Genomic DNA, 18,567 nt, shown 5'->3' on the forward strand with positions numbered 1-18,567 from the left:
GTCCCATGGAGAGGAGGAGGAGGAGGAGGAGGAGGAGGAGGTGGTGGTGGGGAGTGCCCCTTCAGGCAGGGTGAGGGGGAGAGCCCGCCGGCTCCGCAGCCCTGTCTGAGCGGGGATTGCCCCGCGGTGGGGCGGAAGGTGAGAGGGCGAGAGCCCGGCTCACCCAGCAGACGAAATGGGGCGGGGGGGGGGAGCCCCGGTTGTGCAGAGGAAGAAGCAGATGGTGGGGCAGCCTGCAGTGTGCACCATCCTCCCCGCACAGGGGGCAAAGGTGGCGGTGGTGAAGAGCAGAGCGAAACGGTGGTGTGCAGGAGTCCCCCTCACACAAGAAACCACGACCTGCTTTATTTAGAATGAAAAAAATAATAACGTGAAGACGTGGGGTTGGAATTGAAGCTGCACCACAAGGCTGATAGCTTGGGGGCTGACCTGCAGGTGCTGCTTGACCTGTCCCTGCAGGTGTCAAGTACCCAGAGGCTGCAGAGGGACAGCGTGCTGTACCTTACATCCCACCTAGGTCATTCTGTGAGGGTCCCTTTAGGGAAGGTGCCAAATGTTATTCTTCCTATTCAGGACGTATTAACAATGGCTCTAACTGTGTATGTAAAGGTAAGTTTGTCGGTGAAACTAAAGTTTTGTGTTTCCTCATGAATGATAAGGATCCTCTAGGTACAGGGGTCTTCCCTATTGTAAGAAACCACAGTTAAGGTCTTTTCCAACCCACATGAAAACAAAACCCCCCAAATAAGTTATGAAAATTAGAGATATTAACATTTGGAGGATGAAACAGTTTTCATGAATATTTAATAACCCACAGCATCATACATAAATTATCTGGGTTCCTGGACCAAAATCTAATTTTTCTAGCCTGCTGTGTTAGCTGCTGTGCATGTGCTTTTCAGTTTCAGAAGTGGCTTCAAATGGAGATGCATTATCCATAGAACTGATTTTGGGTATTTGGTTCACTTAAAGGTGAAAAAAAATATGATAAATATGTGAAATGCTGTTGTGCTCTGGGAAAGAATTCCACACAGGCTACATCTAAATGGATTGGCCATAAGGTTCTTGGATTCCCTGTGTTCAGCCATGCTGTTTATGAACCCCTGAAACCACACTGTAAAGTTTATTAGACATTAAACTTGTCCATGAGGCAGGTGATTATTTTCATCCGCTGTGTTGTGCAACACTACTGAACATAGTGCTGTGAAAGAGGAAACAAGTCTTCAGTGGCCATTCGACTTTGTCAGCTTTCCTACCTACTTCATCTACCTATGCCTATGCTGTTGTCAGTAACTTTCTTTAACATTTAATGTAACTTTCTTACTATTTCCAGATTAATGCATAAATTTACACTGTGTTCTCTGCTATATTATTTAAATCCGCAGCCTTACAGTATTTGGTTTTGTTTTTAACCTTGTCCAGAACCTTTTCCACATCTGACCATTGCAGGTAACTAATCAGTGATTTTCTCATAAATGTGTTTGAGCTTGTGCTGAAATAATGTTTTGTTGCATGTTCCTGATACATGTCCACTTAAGTTTTGCAATTCCTGTCTGGCTATTTTGCAAGTCTTAATTTGTGGGTCCTTTTATTTTTGAGAAACCAGATGAGGAATCAAAAATGCAAAGGACCACAAAGATAGGAAGAAGGCCCAAAACTTTCAGAGATCAGTGGGGCTTGGGAAGCAAACTTGTGATCTTGGCCCATTTTAAGAAAGGACATTTTTTTTTTTTTTTTTTTTTTTTTTTTTTTCTTTCTTTTTGCCTCTAAACTTTGGTGTCTGACTGTCACCTGACACTAAGGGGATGGATAGGTTCTTGTAGGGATTTTTGGCTGATTCCCAAAAGAACTTGTTTGTTTCCTTAGTGCCAGGTGACACTGACACTATTGATGTGCAGGTAACATAACTGGGGAACATTCTTGTTCTTGACGCATCCTGACTGCTTAGTATGTCTTCATGTTAAGTCAGATCTGGACCAGTCTTTAGGAGATGGAGCAATCTAGCTCTGGAACCTGCATTTTGCACAAATTTAAATTTTTATGTATGGATGCAAGGAGAATAAAGCCATTACAGAAGGGCTGAACATTGTTCAAACCATATAAATTGATTTAGCCAGTATGACTATATTATACTTGCTGATTTGTTTTTACAGCAACATCATGTTTTTACTCCTGCATCAGAAGACACAAGTCCTAACTCTTACCTTCCCATCTGGAAATATTGATTGTAATTTTCGAATGAGAAAACTGAGTTATAGAGAAATTAAAGGTAACTTATCCATGCTTTATAGCAACACAGATTACTGTTATGGACCATTATTTACTGGTTTAATTCAGTAACCTGTGTTTGACAAGAGCCAGCGTCCAGGAAAGTTGTCACAAAAAATTATAATGTGCACTCACAGAAAGGTGATTCTAAAAATTCAGTTTCTTCCTAAATATTATCTGATACTGAATTATATACAGCTGAGATGCTTACAATTCCTCTAAACTCTTAGCTTTGCAAATATACTGTGTCAAGAGGTTTTCTATATTAATTATATTTTATGGAAAGCATACTTTTTTATAACGTAAGAATTTTTCATTTAATTTTTATTAGTATCTCCTTATTCTTCTGTTATAGGAAAGTAAATTTGTTAATCTTTCTTGCACTGGTAATTATACTTATTGTTTCTGTATATACAAATCTTCTCATATTTCCATTCCTTCTACAGGTAGAAGATTTTTGTTTCTGTAGTAGCTTTTGCAAATTTTTAAACTTTCTTTTTATTGGGGAGGGGAGTTAGGACACAGAATTGCACAAAGTACTTCAGAAGAGGGACTACCATCAGCTTTTATTATACTGTTATGCTCAGCATTATTTTCTATATCATGGTTTAAGACAATCTGTGTGTTTCAAATGAGATTGAGACTTAATATGGCGGGTAGATTATCTCACATCTGTCTGCCACGGAGTTCATATTCTGGTGCTATCCCCTCTGGACTAGGCAGACATCTGGTCTAATCCATTAAAATAGTTTCTGTGTTCTGATGTTTGGTTAGAGTGTTGCAAATCAACTGACTTTACCCTGGATTAATCAATCATTTTCGCATTGCAATTGGCTCCTTAGTCCTAGCTGGTTTCTTGGAACTGCTCAAATCAGCTTTCTGCAATAAACTGTAAATTTGTATACTCCCCTGTTTGGGTTTGCAGGTTGAAGCCTTCATGACTCAAGCTGGGAATCCAAATTAAGAGCAACTTAAATCTTCACAAATGAAGCCTCCAGGAGAGTGAAAGTGATTAAGACAAGTTACTTTCAGGAGCTTCGTGGTTTGACTTGCAGTTGTTCTGCTCAGCTGACCTTGATGCCTCAACCTTTGGAAGATACAGGATATAGCAAGACAGCCAGTTTGGTTAAGTTTCTTCAAAAACAGATCAGTGTTATTTTTTAATTCTGTAGCAAAGAGAACCTCATTAACTTCGCTAAGGAAGGTTTAGGCGTAGGTCAAAGTGAGTACAGAATGCCCATATCTGCTAATTTATGGACCCATGAACCAGATGAAAGTATTTAACTTTTCAGACATGGATCCAGCTAAAATTTCACTCAACATTACTCTTACTCTTCTAGGCATCTGTATTATCCTCCTAAGACTTGCTTCCAGAGACCTCAGTGATCAAAGGGTGCAGGTTATCTCTATCTGAGGCAGCTGCATATTAGCCTGGATTGACAGTTCTAATATGTGTTATTCCACAGTTGCTAGTCATTTTGTGGATATTAGTATTTCTGATATTTCATTGAGTCATCATCAGTGAAATCATTGTGAAAGCAAAAAAAAAAGGCATTTACTCACAGTACTGGACAGGAGATAAATATGTGTCTTTAGACTAAAGATCCTTGTTATCGAAACAAACAGATTTGCCAGCTGAATGTGTAGTTTTTCATGTTTGTTTACATGTCATGATAGACACCTTGCAGAGCGATGTTAAGTCACATTTCATATTAAGAATGGTGAGAATTTTTGAAAGCATTCACAGCTGGGCTGACCTGGCTTCAGGGAGGAGAGCTTCAAACCACTGTGGAATGCTGAAGCCCCACTCAAAGTCTGGGTAGTAATTAACATTTCTAAAATGCTTAGTGTTGAGATCGTTATTTTGGAGATTTGCATGTGGAGGGCCCGATAGAATAGCTGTGTAAATTCTGCAGTGTTTTCTAATTGATTTTAATATGATAGTGCTGAGCTGGACTATTTTGAAAGATAGCTTTTGATTATTTTTTCAAAAAAGAATAGTTATTCTTTTAAAAATATTTAATCACATGTGGTGTGAACACATTCTAGTATCAGGAATGTACTGCTTTCTTTTAGGTGGCCCTAATTATTAAATAAAAAGCTGAACGACATAAGACAACCTAATTGATTTGTCTTTAAATATAGGCCTTTTTGATAACTGGAACTCCTTATTCACCAGCTTTGTCATGAGGAAATTTAAAATAGGAGAAATCAGCTAATTACTTTTACAATATTATTTAATCTTGGTCTTTCAAATAACACTGTACATCAATGGTACTTCTGGTCTACCAGGCAAATTTAATTTCTCCAATTGAACTGTCCTTTCTTAAATTATTTTTGAGTTTTCAAGTGTATCTAAACAATATAGCTTATTTCCTAATACACACTATTTGCTGAATTCCAGTGTTTGGGAAGAGCCATTGCAGTCTTCATGCTGAAAGGGATCTGTCCACTTTATCTTCCTGTCAACACGGAGAGATTTCGAAAGTCAGTGGAAAACTGTAGGGGTACTAGGCCCAGCCTTGCAGGTGTTCATACACCATAAAGAGCTATTTATGGTTGTTTATAAAATGCTGCAGGATGTATTTGTAAACAAATCTAAAATGTGTTTTGTTCAACAAACACGTTTGCCAGAACTTACTGATAGCATCAGTACATTTTAGCATAAGCAGTTTGAAGTCCAGGGGATCTAAGAGATAGGTTTGTTAGTAAATTTGAAGCACTAAGACCATTAACTAATTCAGTTTTTACTGCTTGGGTTCAAATATTCATTGAAGTGATACAGAAAAATTAACTATAGTTGCTGCAGAAAAGTATAATAATAATTATACTCTGTTGCCAGTAGGCTGATATTCAACTAATTTCCAACTTTTTTAGTTATCTAGTGAAAACAATCCCCACTAGAGGAATTTGTTGAAGAAGGGCTGTTAATGTATTTTTGGTACTTACAGCTTTGATCATATTTCTATTACATAATTTGCCATATAAGGAGACCTGAGAAATACTAATGAAGGCTTTATACAGCCAGAAGATATAATTTCAGAAAAAGAAAGAAACAGGGATGTGTTGGGTGTTCCGGTTGCCATTTCTTAATGGTTTACCATTTCCTAGCCGTATTTCAAACAGTTTTTTCTTTGACGAATAATCAAAGCTTTTGAAAGTTACTTACCTCAAGCCTCCCAACGTTTTTTCTTTCAGTGAAGTTCAAAGCACCCTATTAATTATTAGCGCTTGTGAGAGGAGCTTTTTGAATTTGTAAAAAGTGAAATGAGACATATTGAGAATCTTAATAGGTTTTTATACTGAAATTTGTAAAACAGAAGTTTTGGCAAGTTTCTTTAGTGTTGCTGTCACTGTACTTAGTAGGCAGAAGTCTCAAGCAAAAAACCCAGATCAACCTCAGAATGCATTTGTATGGCCTACATAGCATTTCTGTTTTTGAAGATGAGCTCTATAGATTTAATGCTCATTAAAATACTTTTTAAAATAGAACAGGCTTGATCTCCACATGGGGCCACTAACAGGACTGGGAAACTTAAATCTGCAGCCTTGCTTTCCCAGTGGGACACCTAATACCAGTAGCCATTACCTTTCACAGAAGAAATGGACAACTTGTCTTTGCTCAGAGATTTCCCTCCTCCTGTTCCTGTTCCCTCCAGCAACACCTGTTTAGGGACAAAAGTCATAGAGTGAAATGACTGTATAGCCATCTTTACTTTTTTTGGTAGTTTTCCTTTTTTTTTTTTTTTTTAATTAAATAAAGACCTAGGATACCCTGATAACAGAATGTACCAACCTCCTCGATAAATGAGGTACTAGAGGACTTGGAAGGAGTTTGGTTACAGATATTTGCTGCTGGTGTTACTCAGATCCAGCAGTGCTGCTTCTGTCGGCAGTGATGCTGCTGGATGCAGACTGGCTCCAGCAGACCCACTTTGGTCTATGCATCATGCTACATCACTCTTGTTTCTGGAGGACTGATTATGCTACTGTTTTCCAGAACTATGTGATTCTATAGAAACCAGCTTAGATTTCTCAAGTTATCCCCAAAAGTAGTTGGCATGCAGAGCTTTGATGCACAATTGCCATGTTTAGATTCATTGTACCTGAGATAGTAAGTGCTTCTAGGCTCAGGCTGTGTCTACAATTAAACTATAATAGAGGCAAACCAATTTACAAGTAATTGAGAGTCGGTTGCGGATGCACATCTATGTGTCCCATATCCCAGCTTCCCTGTCACATTGTCCCCACACCTCATTTTCTTGACATTGCCACAGAGGCCAAGGCTGCCATTTAAGAAATGCTGTATTTTTTAACCTTAGACTTTTAAACATGTTTTTGAAGCATTTTTACTATTTTTATGTTGTAATGGTTTGGAAAACTGCTCTACTGAAATAATACTAATGACTTAATTTTGTCACAGGCTGCGTAAATTAAGAGATGTGCACTTTGCTATTAAATCTAGGGCCCTCAACCTGCAAATGCTTGGCGTTGAGTTTGATGTACATATGTGTATAGTGAAGTGTTTCGGTGATGGGTTCTATTTTAGGATAAGTTAGTTTAGGTTAGAGACTAAAACTTATAGTCTGATACATATGTTTTCTAATATACATATGTGTCCCTGTTCTCTCAGTATGGTTAACTGGCTGATTTAGTAGATTCATTGTGGCAAAAATCAAGTGTAGGAAAGGGGGTGGGAGGAGAAAGTGGTTGTCTTAAATTATTATTAAATAAATAAGCTACGTAACTATTTCATTGACTTGCTAATTCAGAGAGCTATTTACTTAGCAGTGGATCTCACAGTCACGAGTGAAAACTGGCAAGATGTTGCGTTTACATGTTGTTTCATAACCACCTTGAAAAATGTGCTGAATTTCAGTCTCCAGGAAAGCAAGTGGAACATCAGTTCCCATGAATCACCAGAGCAGAGCAGCAGGAATCCATTCCAAAGAAAGCCCAGCTGGATTCATTACAGGTCTACTGATGTGTTTTCATTTGCAATAGACAGCAAAGTTACTGTGTGATTACAGTAAAGTTTAGAGCTGGGTAACACCTATCAAGTGACTATCATATTTTCATGTATATATAGTGCAGATGAGGTAGTATGATGCACTTGATTAATGAAAAATTCCTCAAATAACCCATACAAATCCAAAGGCAGTGGCATTATTAAAGGGGAACTGTCCATGTAAAATAAGATTGTGAGATAAACTTCCCTCTGTACTACTTACCTATACCCAAAGTCTGTAGTACTTCAGAATAACAGACGTTTTGTAACTACACAGAATACCAGTATGTCTGCTGGTTACTTCATTTCTAAGCAGTACAAATAATCACTGATTTGATCTCAGAGCTTCCTCTATGTAAGCCTTCTAGGTAGAATTTTGGCTTGTGTTCTGAATATTTGAAATGCTTTGCATTTCATATTCCTATAAAAATTCTATCAACTTAACATTTGCTTAGTAAAAAAATGCTGAATATGTGTGGTATATATGGTGTATATAGGTAGTAGTGTTCTCTGTGGTTGAATTCCTGTTGTTACGTTGCTGATACAAGAGAGTTAATAGATCAAGTTTGCTTTGCTGACATTTTTATGTTGGAAAACAGGAATACTGAAACAATATTTAATTCTTTTGCTATACAGTAGTATGTGAATAAAACACTGCAATGATCTATTTATTTGATATGAAATACAAGATTATGTTAAAGTGTTTCTTAACTAAAGAGTAAATTCAGCAATGTGAGTGGGCAATGCTTGGGTGGAAGAAATTCTCAGTGGCTTAAAATACTACTTTCTGGAATTGACTGTTTTGGAAAGTAAGGGGAAAGATGCTATTCTCAACTAAGAAGTTAAAGGAGTTGTTTCAATGAGTAATTATGATTATGGCAGTAATTAATAGTGTAATTGATTTCAGCAACCTCAGGGAACAAATTATTCCAGAAGTAGTACTAAAATCCCCAAATTATTTTTAATATGTAGTAGTCAAGAAGATTTTAATTCCAAGTGAAGAAATTAACTGTGTCTGAAAGTAGTGTTGACTTTGACAGAAGACATGCTTGCCTCCAAGTAAATAGGAAGCTAGGGTAAAACTGTATCTTTAAATTACACATATTCAAGGTCCAGGAAAAAACAGAAATTCAACCCAAAGAAGTATGCATTAATTTTGGTGCATAATACACAGGAGGGAAATTGTCAGTGAACTTACATCACTCAGTTTTTACATGGTGCACTCATGATAGCCCAAGCAGTTGTAGCAGTGTGCAACTACCTGTCTTCCAATAAGCTGTGAAATACAGGGTTTTGAAGAGAACGATGGAGAGAAAGCTGCTGCTGTGTTTCCCCACAGGATTTTGTGCTCTGTGGAGCCCTCATGGAAGGCCTAGTTTCCCATGGATAAGAGTTCATTACCACCGTAAAGATGCTAGTGGTTTAGTCAGAAATTTAAGTCTCCTGAATGCTAGACTTATTCAGTGATAATCAATTTTTTTTTTTTTTTTCCTTTGGACAGGTGCATCCACAACAGATTTACAGTAGTCACACTTCAGATATCAAAAAATCAAAGTATCTCTGAATAGTGGGTTTGGTGCAGTACCACAGCTGGCCTCTGTTGAGACTCATCAGGCTGATTGCTTTTGAAGAATACCTGAGAATAAGATAAAAGGCTGATCCAAATTAGAAGGCACAGCTGTATTACCTCAGTGCTGAACCTGAAATAATGTCCGTGATACAGCTTATTAGCTCAGGTCTAGCATCACAGCTACAGCTGTCTTCCTTTGGCCTTGATGGGATCACAGCAGCTAAGCTCATGTCTTCCAAAACATGGCATAGACATCTCTTTAAATACAGGTCTGGAAACCTCCTGTTTAATCAGCAGGCATATTAAGACATTGAAAGTGCTAGGAATTTGACATAAAAGTGGTAATTTTCATAAACAAAAAGCACTGTTTTTTACTTGACCTTGCCGACGCTCTTGAAACGCTTCCATAGCACTTCATACGTGGTGCTTTTAGGAGATGCCTTTTGTGGTCAAACATTTTGAATGTGACATTCAGGACTGAGGAGTATAAAGCCTAGGACAATTAAAACAAAGTCTTGGCCTTTCGCGAAAGCTGAAGTAAGCCTACTTCTCTGTTATATCGGGAATAATTATTGAGTCTTTTTCCATTTCTCAGCTGTGAATCAGATCGTCCTAAAGAAGAGACACACGAAGTTGTTAACTTGCAGAGATTTCAATTTTCTTAGTCACTGAAGGCTTCATAGTCATGGGTTGGGGTCATTGCATTGTTTGCTACATATCAGATGCTTTAGATGCATTTAGCTTGCCTCAACGTGGGTTATTTTTAATTTAGAAATTTGTCATTACTTCTTCCAGTTATGCTGTCATTAAACCAATTCTAATTATGCTGATTTTGTAGGATAAAACCACCTGATTGGCATAGTGCTCACTCCTGGTTAGGTTATCATGATGTGGCTCTTGGTCATCCACGTCTTGTGCTCTTAAATCAGAAAAAACTATTTATTCTAGAATATACAGTGGAGTTAAAGAAAAAAAAAAAAAGCACAGTGGAAGTAATGTTCTTATGCTGAAAACAGTTTTTGCAGTAAAATATGATTTTATTGCATAGGAGGGAGATGGTCAATGTAGTCTTTAGGCCAGATCTGCTGTTGCTTTATCAGTGCAACTATAGGTTAAGTCAATCTGTTTCTTACCTTCTCTGTGAAACCTGAAATATTATACATGGAAATTAATGTTTGATCTGCACCAGTTGTAAGTAACTGCATCAGTATGCTTTGGCTGGTGCTTTTTCTTGAGGCTGTTCAGAAATATCTTTTGGTAAGCATTTTGCATGTAATCATTCTGCATTTGAAAACTTTGTCAAAGAAAGGTTTTTGAAAACGCAAGCTCGATAACCTGCTTTGTTAAATCCGTGCCTTATACCTGGGGCAGCTTTGAAACATGGATATATCCGTACCATACATATACATAGCATTTATCTGTGAACCTTTCCCTTCCTTTCATCCCACTTTCTCCATCCTCCCTCACATATAATACAAAACGAGATGTATAAAAGCTGATTTGTTTCAGGATTAGGTAGCATGGGAAATATTTACATCATTTTGGGGTGGTACCAGTGAATACTAGTGAGTGATTTCAACCAGCAATGTCTTTTCCCAGTTTTGTGGGTAGTATCATGAGCTTTTGCCCTTAGCTGACATTTTCTACCAATTTCAAACCCTGCAATTGTCTGTCTGTTTGGACTCAGTATTTTCTGAGGTCATATACACTGCTTGTCTTTGGGAAATCAGTTCCTTGCAGATTTCATAAAGATGTGGGACCCCACAAAAGTTTTACCCATTGAAATTCTGTAGTACTGCACCTGGGACCTGCTTTAACTCTTCAGTTCTTTTCCTCCCTCAGAATCTCTAGGCACAGAATTTCCTCTTGCTTGGTAGGAACACCCCCAGAATATCTTTTACTGACCTAGAACTTGAATTCCTATGTACTCTTCAACTGGTGTTTCGGCATCTCCTACTATTCATATGCAGACCTAATTCTGAGCCATCTCTTATCTCCCAGGAAGAATAGACTTGCTGATACGATTACTTTTTTGCAGATGCAACTGTGAGGACTAGTTGTTATTTACTCTTTTCTCTGCTAGTTGGGGATGTATGTGATGCATCCTATTTTTGTTTACAATGTATATATATGTCTTATGCTTTTGTTTGATCTGTTTTTTATTTAAAGAAGTATTGCTACTATAGCAACTGTTGCATCATGTGACATCTTTGATATTCTCAAAATGCCAGATACTTGTTAAAGAATAAATCTGTATATCAGATGAAATTCACTGATTTTTACAATGTTTTTAAATAAACATTTTCCATTAACATATTTGGTACTACTGTGTTTTTCAGTATTTTTTTTTTCCTTTCTGGTCTTGAGTATTTTAGTGAATAGATTGAAGATTATAAGTACAGTAACAAGAGTAATGGATACTATTTTTTTCTTGTTTACTGAGTTCAGAGCATTAATTGCCTTCTTTTGTGTGTGTGAAGAAAAACTTTATACACCTTCATGGACATTTTGGGTTTCACTAGTGATACAAAAAATTCCATTGCCATTTGCCTCTGACAGGAAGGTATATCCTTGGAGATAGCCCACATAGAGATAATAAATAAATATTGTTGAAGTAAAGCTTGAAGTTTTACGTTTAAGTTAAAGATTGGAAGGAAATATTACATATAAAACAAATACAAGTCATGACATACTTTCTTTTCCTGTAAACTCGTAAGACAATGTTAGCCACTGGGAGTGAGGGGTTGTTGTTCAGAGCAGTATCTGTTTGCCAGGTGTTGTCTTCAGTTCCATGTTCATCACTAGATTTTAGAAAGGATCAATCCAATGACCTTGGATTAGTAACTGTATCTCTATCTGGATCTACAGTTTTGAATTACTGGGCAGTGGAGATTTCTCATCATCTTTTCATGTTTGATCAGCCAGTAAGTTGACAACTTTGTTTTGGGCTAAGCACCTTATGTACTTTTTTGTTTCTACTTACCTTTGGGCTGCCTGCTGTTTGCTCAATATGAGTAGTGAAGCAAAGTGCTCTTTGTGGGGCCCCCACAAAGCCTTTTGTAGGGACTCCATGTGACATCTTTAGTGATCATTTTCCTTTGACATATTTGCATTTAAGAATGAGACTTTTTCCAGTCTCAGCTTCAGTTGAGACACCTATGCCATACTTTCTCTAGAGTAAATCAGTTTGGCTATGTATATCTAAAGAAGTATGAGGTATTTAAATGCATTTATGCCTTCTAACCCAAAATAAAAAGTTAATGGTGCATTAGCCAAGGAATTGTGTTAGGAAGGTTAAAAGGATATGCTGTGTGGTAGCCTCTGTAGAAGGGGTAACTTGTGCAATAAAAGTAAAAAAAACCCCAAACAATAAATTACAATATTTCCTTCCTATTTATGCAATCTAGCACAAGCTTTTTCAAGACCATGGCAGTAAGCTTGCAGTTTATTTTTCCTCAGTGCTTTCAAAACCTTTGCATAGCTCAGAATTCACCTCATAATCTCTGCTAAACTAGTGCTTGTGTTTTATTCTGCATGTTTTCTTGAATATGAATATTTGCTTGCAGTTTGGAGACAGACTTGACAAGCAGTCTGTTGGTCAAACTGTAGGAGTAAAGTAATTGAAGAGACAATTACTTTACAGATGCTTTATCTCAAATTGGATTTCTAAATAACAACGCAATGTTACTATTTTTTAGATCTAGACCAAGCTGTATGAGAATGCTGTCTGTGATAATATTTTCCTTGTTCTGCTTGACCTTCGGAATAGGTAATGGTGACAGTATGGGCACAGTACCTGAATGTGAGGCAGCAGGTGGTGGTGGTACCATGCCGGGTGGTCTCCCAAACCCTGGGATTTGTAGCCTCAACATAATTTCTTCCATTTCTTTTCAGATTGTGGTGACTGTGAATTAAGTACATTTCAGATTGACAACGCTCTCTGCAGTATGGGTAGATTCTCAGGGTCATGCCCAATCCTTGCTGCAGGATACATGGCTGTGAAGATTGAAATGACAGTTGTGTTTTCTTCTTTTCTTTTGTGTTTTTTAGGCCAGTGGAGCTGGAATTTGAAATTCCTGCCTGCTGCTGCCTGTAGGATTTTTAGAATGGCCATCGAGCATTCAGAGCTGATAGCAGAAATAACAAGTCTTTCTGATTATCAGTGCTGCTGAGGGCTAGGGACAATCATATAAAAGCTTTTATTAAAAAAAAATCAAAGAACAAGGGAACATAATCACCTATTAAAACTACAGATTTCTACAAATGCTATCACATAAGAGAATTTTGCTGTTTGCAGTTTTCTCATTTGTGGAGAAGACACTGATATTGGCATATCCTCTGTAAGTGTTACTTATCCAAAACATGAGTTCAGCAAGGTTCATCCAGAGACATGTTATATTTAGGAGCTAACAGGAGTTGCTGCTGGTCATCTGAATGAATTTTTGTTTGTTGCAAACTACTGAGAGTTCAGATTCGCTTCTTTATGGGTATTTACAATAACAGTACTGCTCCGGGCTGATGAAGCTCTTTGTTAGGATAGCTGGAAACTTTTTTTGGCTCCTGGATGATGGGAATCTGGCTATTAGATCTTTATAGTGTAGAAATTTTCAGTAGCAAAATGTATCCTAATTTTGTTCTAAAATAAGGATCTCAGAATGAGAGGTGTCTTGATGACATTTGCAATATTTAAAGAAATACTTCTACAAAGTTCACTTGCAGTTATTGTATCTTTTCATGTTACCTTCCCTTTCTTACTGGCTCTCCTTGTTAGGCAGCAAGTCTGAACGTAAGAATGATGCAGATTTTCCAGGCAAATTCACTGTATATTTTTCTATGTCTGTTTTAATGCATCTGTGCTTTCCTACCTAATGTAGCATGAGGGTAGCTGCTGACTGCTAGCTCCGTGGATTCTGAAGCTTGTCACAGCTGGAAGTTGGGCTCATTGTTTACCCAATTCAAAGAGTAACTATTACTTACTAAAGAGGTGCCTTCCTGTAGAAACTACATTTTTTAAAGAAAATGTATCTCAATTTGCATGATGTTTGTTGTCGTTAATACTGTTTTCATCTTTACCTAAATGAAAAAAAATCTTGGCTTTACCCTTTGATCTTAAAAATAGCATGAAGTTCTGGAAGTTTCCAGACTCTTCCTCTCCTAAGAATCCCAGTCCTCTGTAACTGATTCTATTCATTTTCACTAGTTCAATGTGAAATATGTCCATGATGACAATACTGATAAATGCAGATACCAGAAGACTATGTCCAGGTTTTATTTTAAAGCCTTATATACTTACAGAGATTTCAGACACCTACAGATTTTATACCTGATAGAAAATTACCATTAAAGTTTAATACTCTGGTAAAGTAAATCCTAGGGATTTGCTGGAGACTCCAGGAGTTTAAGCTGTGAAGAATTAGAATAAAATAGCTATGTTGTACAACTTATAAGAAAAATAATTGACAAAATAAGACCTACAGTCTGAGAAAATTTCTTTGCTAAGTTACTTTTGCCTTTGCTTGTCTTATCTAACCTTTTTTTCAAAAGAGAATCTGGTCTCCTTAAGTGTAACGTGCAGGATGTACTTCAGTTAATTCTCTTCGTTCCCTTTCAGTTTGTTTCAGATTGAAGTACTGTTTCCCTTCCCTACAAGGTTCTGTCATACGTCTTTGCCTCAGTCAAGTAAATCTACTTAGGGCTCCCCAGTTGCGAGGACAGGATCTCTTTATTGGCCAGAGGACTTATGGCACAGTGTAACAGTTCTCTCCATCTGAAGATGGTAATGTATTCTCAGCAACACTCGCTGCATCTGCTGAACAGACAAGCGTGAAGCCCTGTTTTATAATCTAGTAATACAGCAATGCAGGCTCTTTTTCGGCCAGTAGTCTGGCCTTTTCTTTGTCATCCAAGGAGAACATGCCGGAAGGGACATAATGCTGTTGTGCTGTATAATAACGTGAAGTTCAAAGACTGCAGTTTTGTGTGGTTAGAGATTAACTGAAGATAACATAACTCTAAATATTACACAGTACATTCTGAATATTCAAAATACTCTACAATAAAGAACATGCAAGGAGAGATTAATATTATTAAATGACTATGAATTATAGGCTATCTGATGATATTATTCTCATTCCTGAATGGCTATATTAGGCCAGGAGGAGCAGATGGAAACTTTTTGCTAGGACACAGTTACTTGACAGCTTCCTTCTGCATCATTTAAAGACTCCATTGGCAGATTTTCTAATTTGTCAGTTAGGTGGAAAGGGAGATGTAGTTCTGTCTTCTGCCTGCTTTTCCTACACTGTCTTATGGTGGCAGTATTATGAATTTAATCTTTTCTAATTTCTTTGTCTTTATCTAAACAGTGTTTCCCAGCTCTCTTTTAAGAACTACAAGACACCTATTATTTTTAGCTGAGACTTACAAGTGAGCATTTACCAGGAGGAGTTCAGTCTTCTTGGCACTCTACTTAGTTCACTCTCTGCCTCCCATTCTTCCACCATGGTCCCTGGCAGCTCCTGCATTCTTGGTGGAGATCTGCAGGTGTCCCCTGAGTTTTCCTTTGTATCCTTGATTCCATGTGTTGGCTTACAAACAATTAACTTGACTAACTGCGACAGGTATATAGGGGATCTTAATCAAAGTGGCACTGAACTGAAACTGAGGAAACGGTTTTCCTGTGGCTGCTGTGCTGAATTACAGGTTGCATTAGGCAAAGGGGTGATGAATTATATCAAGTGACATGGTCGTGGCCATACAGATACACAGATGCCCCATCCGGGTCTAAGTTTGCCTCTGGTGTTAGCAGCCTTTGAGCAAATTGCATGAGCTCACATCTAGCTAAACATCTAGATAAAAATATAGTAAACAATTTTGCATTTAAAGAAAATTGTTTAAATGCTGCAGATTGCTGTCCGTGGGTAGTTATTCAGTCTAAAACAAATAAACTTGAGGTTGCAAATAATTTTTCTAAAAAATAATAGCATGCATTATTTAATATCTAACTTTTTGGGTTATGATAAAGTAAGAAGTAGTCTAAATCCTCTTTCTTTTGTTGTGGTACTTCTCAAAGAGAGGAAGTTCCAAATTTCTTCCCTGGGAAGACTGGGGATTTATATGCTGAGTGTGGACCTGGATATACAGATTTTTTTAATATGGGATATATATACACCTCTGAAAATATGAGTATGTAATAGCAAGTCTGACAGACCCTTTAACTATGGTGTCACTAATACATTGATATAATTTGTTACCTCAGCTAAGGTGTTTTGCCTGGAGAGGTGGAATACATTTATGTATGGAAAGGTCAGTTTTAATTAATAAGCTGTTTTCATCATTCAGGGCCAATATGAATTGCTTGTAACATTTGTGTGAAATAGTTTTCAATATAAAAATAAAACAAATTGAGCTTTATGTCACATTCATCATCCCCTGTAACCCATTTAAATGTCAAAAAATCAGCGCAGACCAAAAGTCTATTTCTAGAAGCCTTAGTAGCCCTATTTATCAGTGAAATAAGATATTATCATCCCATTATTCCATCACATGCCTTCTGCACTTGAAGAATACACATTTCTTCTAGTTTTCTGTAACACAGAAGATAGTTTTTCTACTGTTAAATATTTGTTGTCCAAACAGTAAATAGTGAGGAATATGCTGAGCCAATGTCAGAAGAATGAGCAGCTAGTTATATTATTATGTATTTCTTTCACTATTCTATAATTTTAATGTATAATATAATACACAAATATTAACTTACTTTGTTGTACACTTCTCGTATGTCAAAAATCCCTGTGTTCTTCCATCCCTATTTGGAAACAAATTTTGTACACACTGCAATTTGTTAGACAGTATAATTTTACTGGAAAAACAAAGCCCTCAATATATACACTACTGACATATTTTGACAAAAATAATGCCATTGTATAGAAAATCTATGTCCTCAAATATTTTATTATGAAATAAACCCCACATTTAAAAAAATTCTTTATTTAAGTTATTTTTCTGAGTTTTGTATCCTAAGCAGTCAAGGCTCAGATAATCACATGCCTCCATGACTGTATGTCTCTCCCTTCTAATAATTTTCAAATTTCAAATATGAGTGGGACTTAACAGTCTGAAAGGTTCTAAGTTCATTTAAGATGCATGAAAATAGGCAGCAGGATAGAGGAAAAAGCTCCCATTAATGCCCATGGTGAGGAATATGCTGCTGAGGAGTTCAGTTCTAGGGAATGAATGCAGAATATATGTATTAGAGTCAAAAGAAGTGGATCAAGCTGAATACCAGACTATTGCATACGGGAGGGTTCAGCCCCAGGACAGGCATATGCCAGAAACCAGGCTGTGTGGTTTGTTACTTAGAGAATCTTTAACATGAGATGCCATTATTAGATCCAAATTCTTACATAAACTGAAAAGAAAGAGTTCGTTTACTGGTGCATATGTTAAATGGTGTAAATTTCATGTTATATAGAAAAACATGGGGGAATACCCTCCTACTGTGTTTTATAGTTTTTTGTTTAACGGTCATGCTTTTTTTGTTTTGTTTTTACTGCAACAGGTAGTGCCATAGGAAGTGATGATATCATAGCAGGGAATGTGAGCAAGTACACTGTTCTCCCAGCTGGTTATTGTGGACAACCTAAGAAAGGACATCTTATATTTGATGCCTGTTTTGAAAGTGGTAAGCATTTTTAGCATTACTTTATGTTGCAGAGTTGTCAATATATTCACACTATAAACTATATAAAAAGTGTCTTAATTCTGAAGACAACTTGCATTAAACACTGCTTAACTCACTGATTCACTTCAGTCAGGCTGTGATATAAAATGAGACTGTTCAAACATGAAAAGGGTCGTGACATTTGTTATTACCTACAATGTACACTGCATCAGGTCCATTACTTACCACACGTAGATACATACCTGGATTTGATTCTGTTGTTATATACAGTATTTGTAGACCACTAATCAGAGATGTCATGTTTAAAGTAAATTCTTAAAGTGCCAAGCCCATCCTTGCATGGTTAGAAGATTTTACAAATGTGTACGTGCTGTCTAAATATATTTCTCTGTGTTTCTTACCTAATTCTATACTACTGTGGTTAATGGAAGTTCTGCCTCTGATGTCAATAGAAGGAGAATTAAACTTTAGGAAGCTACTGCAAATTGAAAGAAATTGTTTTTACAAGTGCTATAGTTAGCATATCAATTTAAAGAATACTTTTAATCGTGTATGTTCATATGAATGTGGGGTATGTAGGTAAATATATATATATATGTATATGATCATGTAGCATTGTTGAAATTTTTGTGCTACATATATGTGTGTCTCCAGATTTTTAGCTTAGATCTATTATTATTGGCTTACAGACCTACAGAGCACTGTTAAACACCATATGTACAAAAGGCATTTGGCAGGATAAACTATAGTTTTGAGCATGGTTTATGTGAGAGGTGCTGGTAATGCCAAAACTGCTACAGTGTCTTGTAAAATGAGCTTTTTATGAAGAGTTACGTCCCTCAGGGTAGAATACTGGCTGCCAGTTCCTGGATAAATATTAAACCGAGTTATTTAAATCCTTTGATTACATTATGTAAAAGGTGTAAATGATGCAGTGAATAATAGAGTATCTTCTTTTTAAGATATGTCTCTGAAGGTTCAGAGAATAGTTACATGTTTTGAAAAATACTTTGGATGCTGTTTAATAACACTTATGAT

General features: G+C 36.9%; 1 protein-coding gene across 8 annotated transcripts in view; it reads left to right on the plus strand.

Annotated features, from left to right (window-relative positions):
• The first annotated feature begins 2,158 nt into the window (after window positions 1–2,158).
• The window catches only part of LOC113482589 (cytosolic carboxypeptidase 6-like), a 969,074-nt gene continuing 952,665 nt past the window's right edge, over window positions 2,159–18,567 (plus strand). For 3 of the 8 annotated variants that reach the window (XM_026853353.1, XM_026853354.1, XM_026853355.1), the window contains exons 1-2: window positions 2,159–2,269; window positions 17,407–17,529. In XM_026853353.1, the coding sequence (XP_026709154.1) occupies window positions 2,161–2,269; window positions 17,407–17,529 (232 nt within the window). In that variant the 5' untranslated portion in view covers window positions 2,159–2,160. The remainder of the gene's footprint in view (window positions 2,270–17,406; window positions 17,530–18,567) is intronic. The other 5 variants (XM_026853356.1, XM_026853349.1, XM_026853351.1 and 2 more) reach the window with 3 other exon arrangements.

This window comes from Athene cunicularia (genome assembly GCF_003259725.1).
Source record: "Athene cunicularia isolate RWA chromosome 8 unlocalized genomic scaffold, athCun1 chr8_part1, whole genome shotgun sequence".
In the NCBI taxonomy this organism is placed as follows: Eukaryota; Metazoa; Chordata; class Aves; order Strigiformes; family Strigidae; genus Athene; species Athene cunicularia.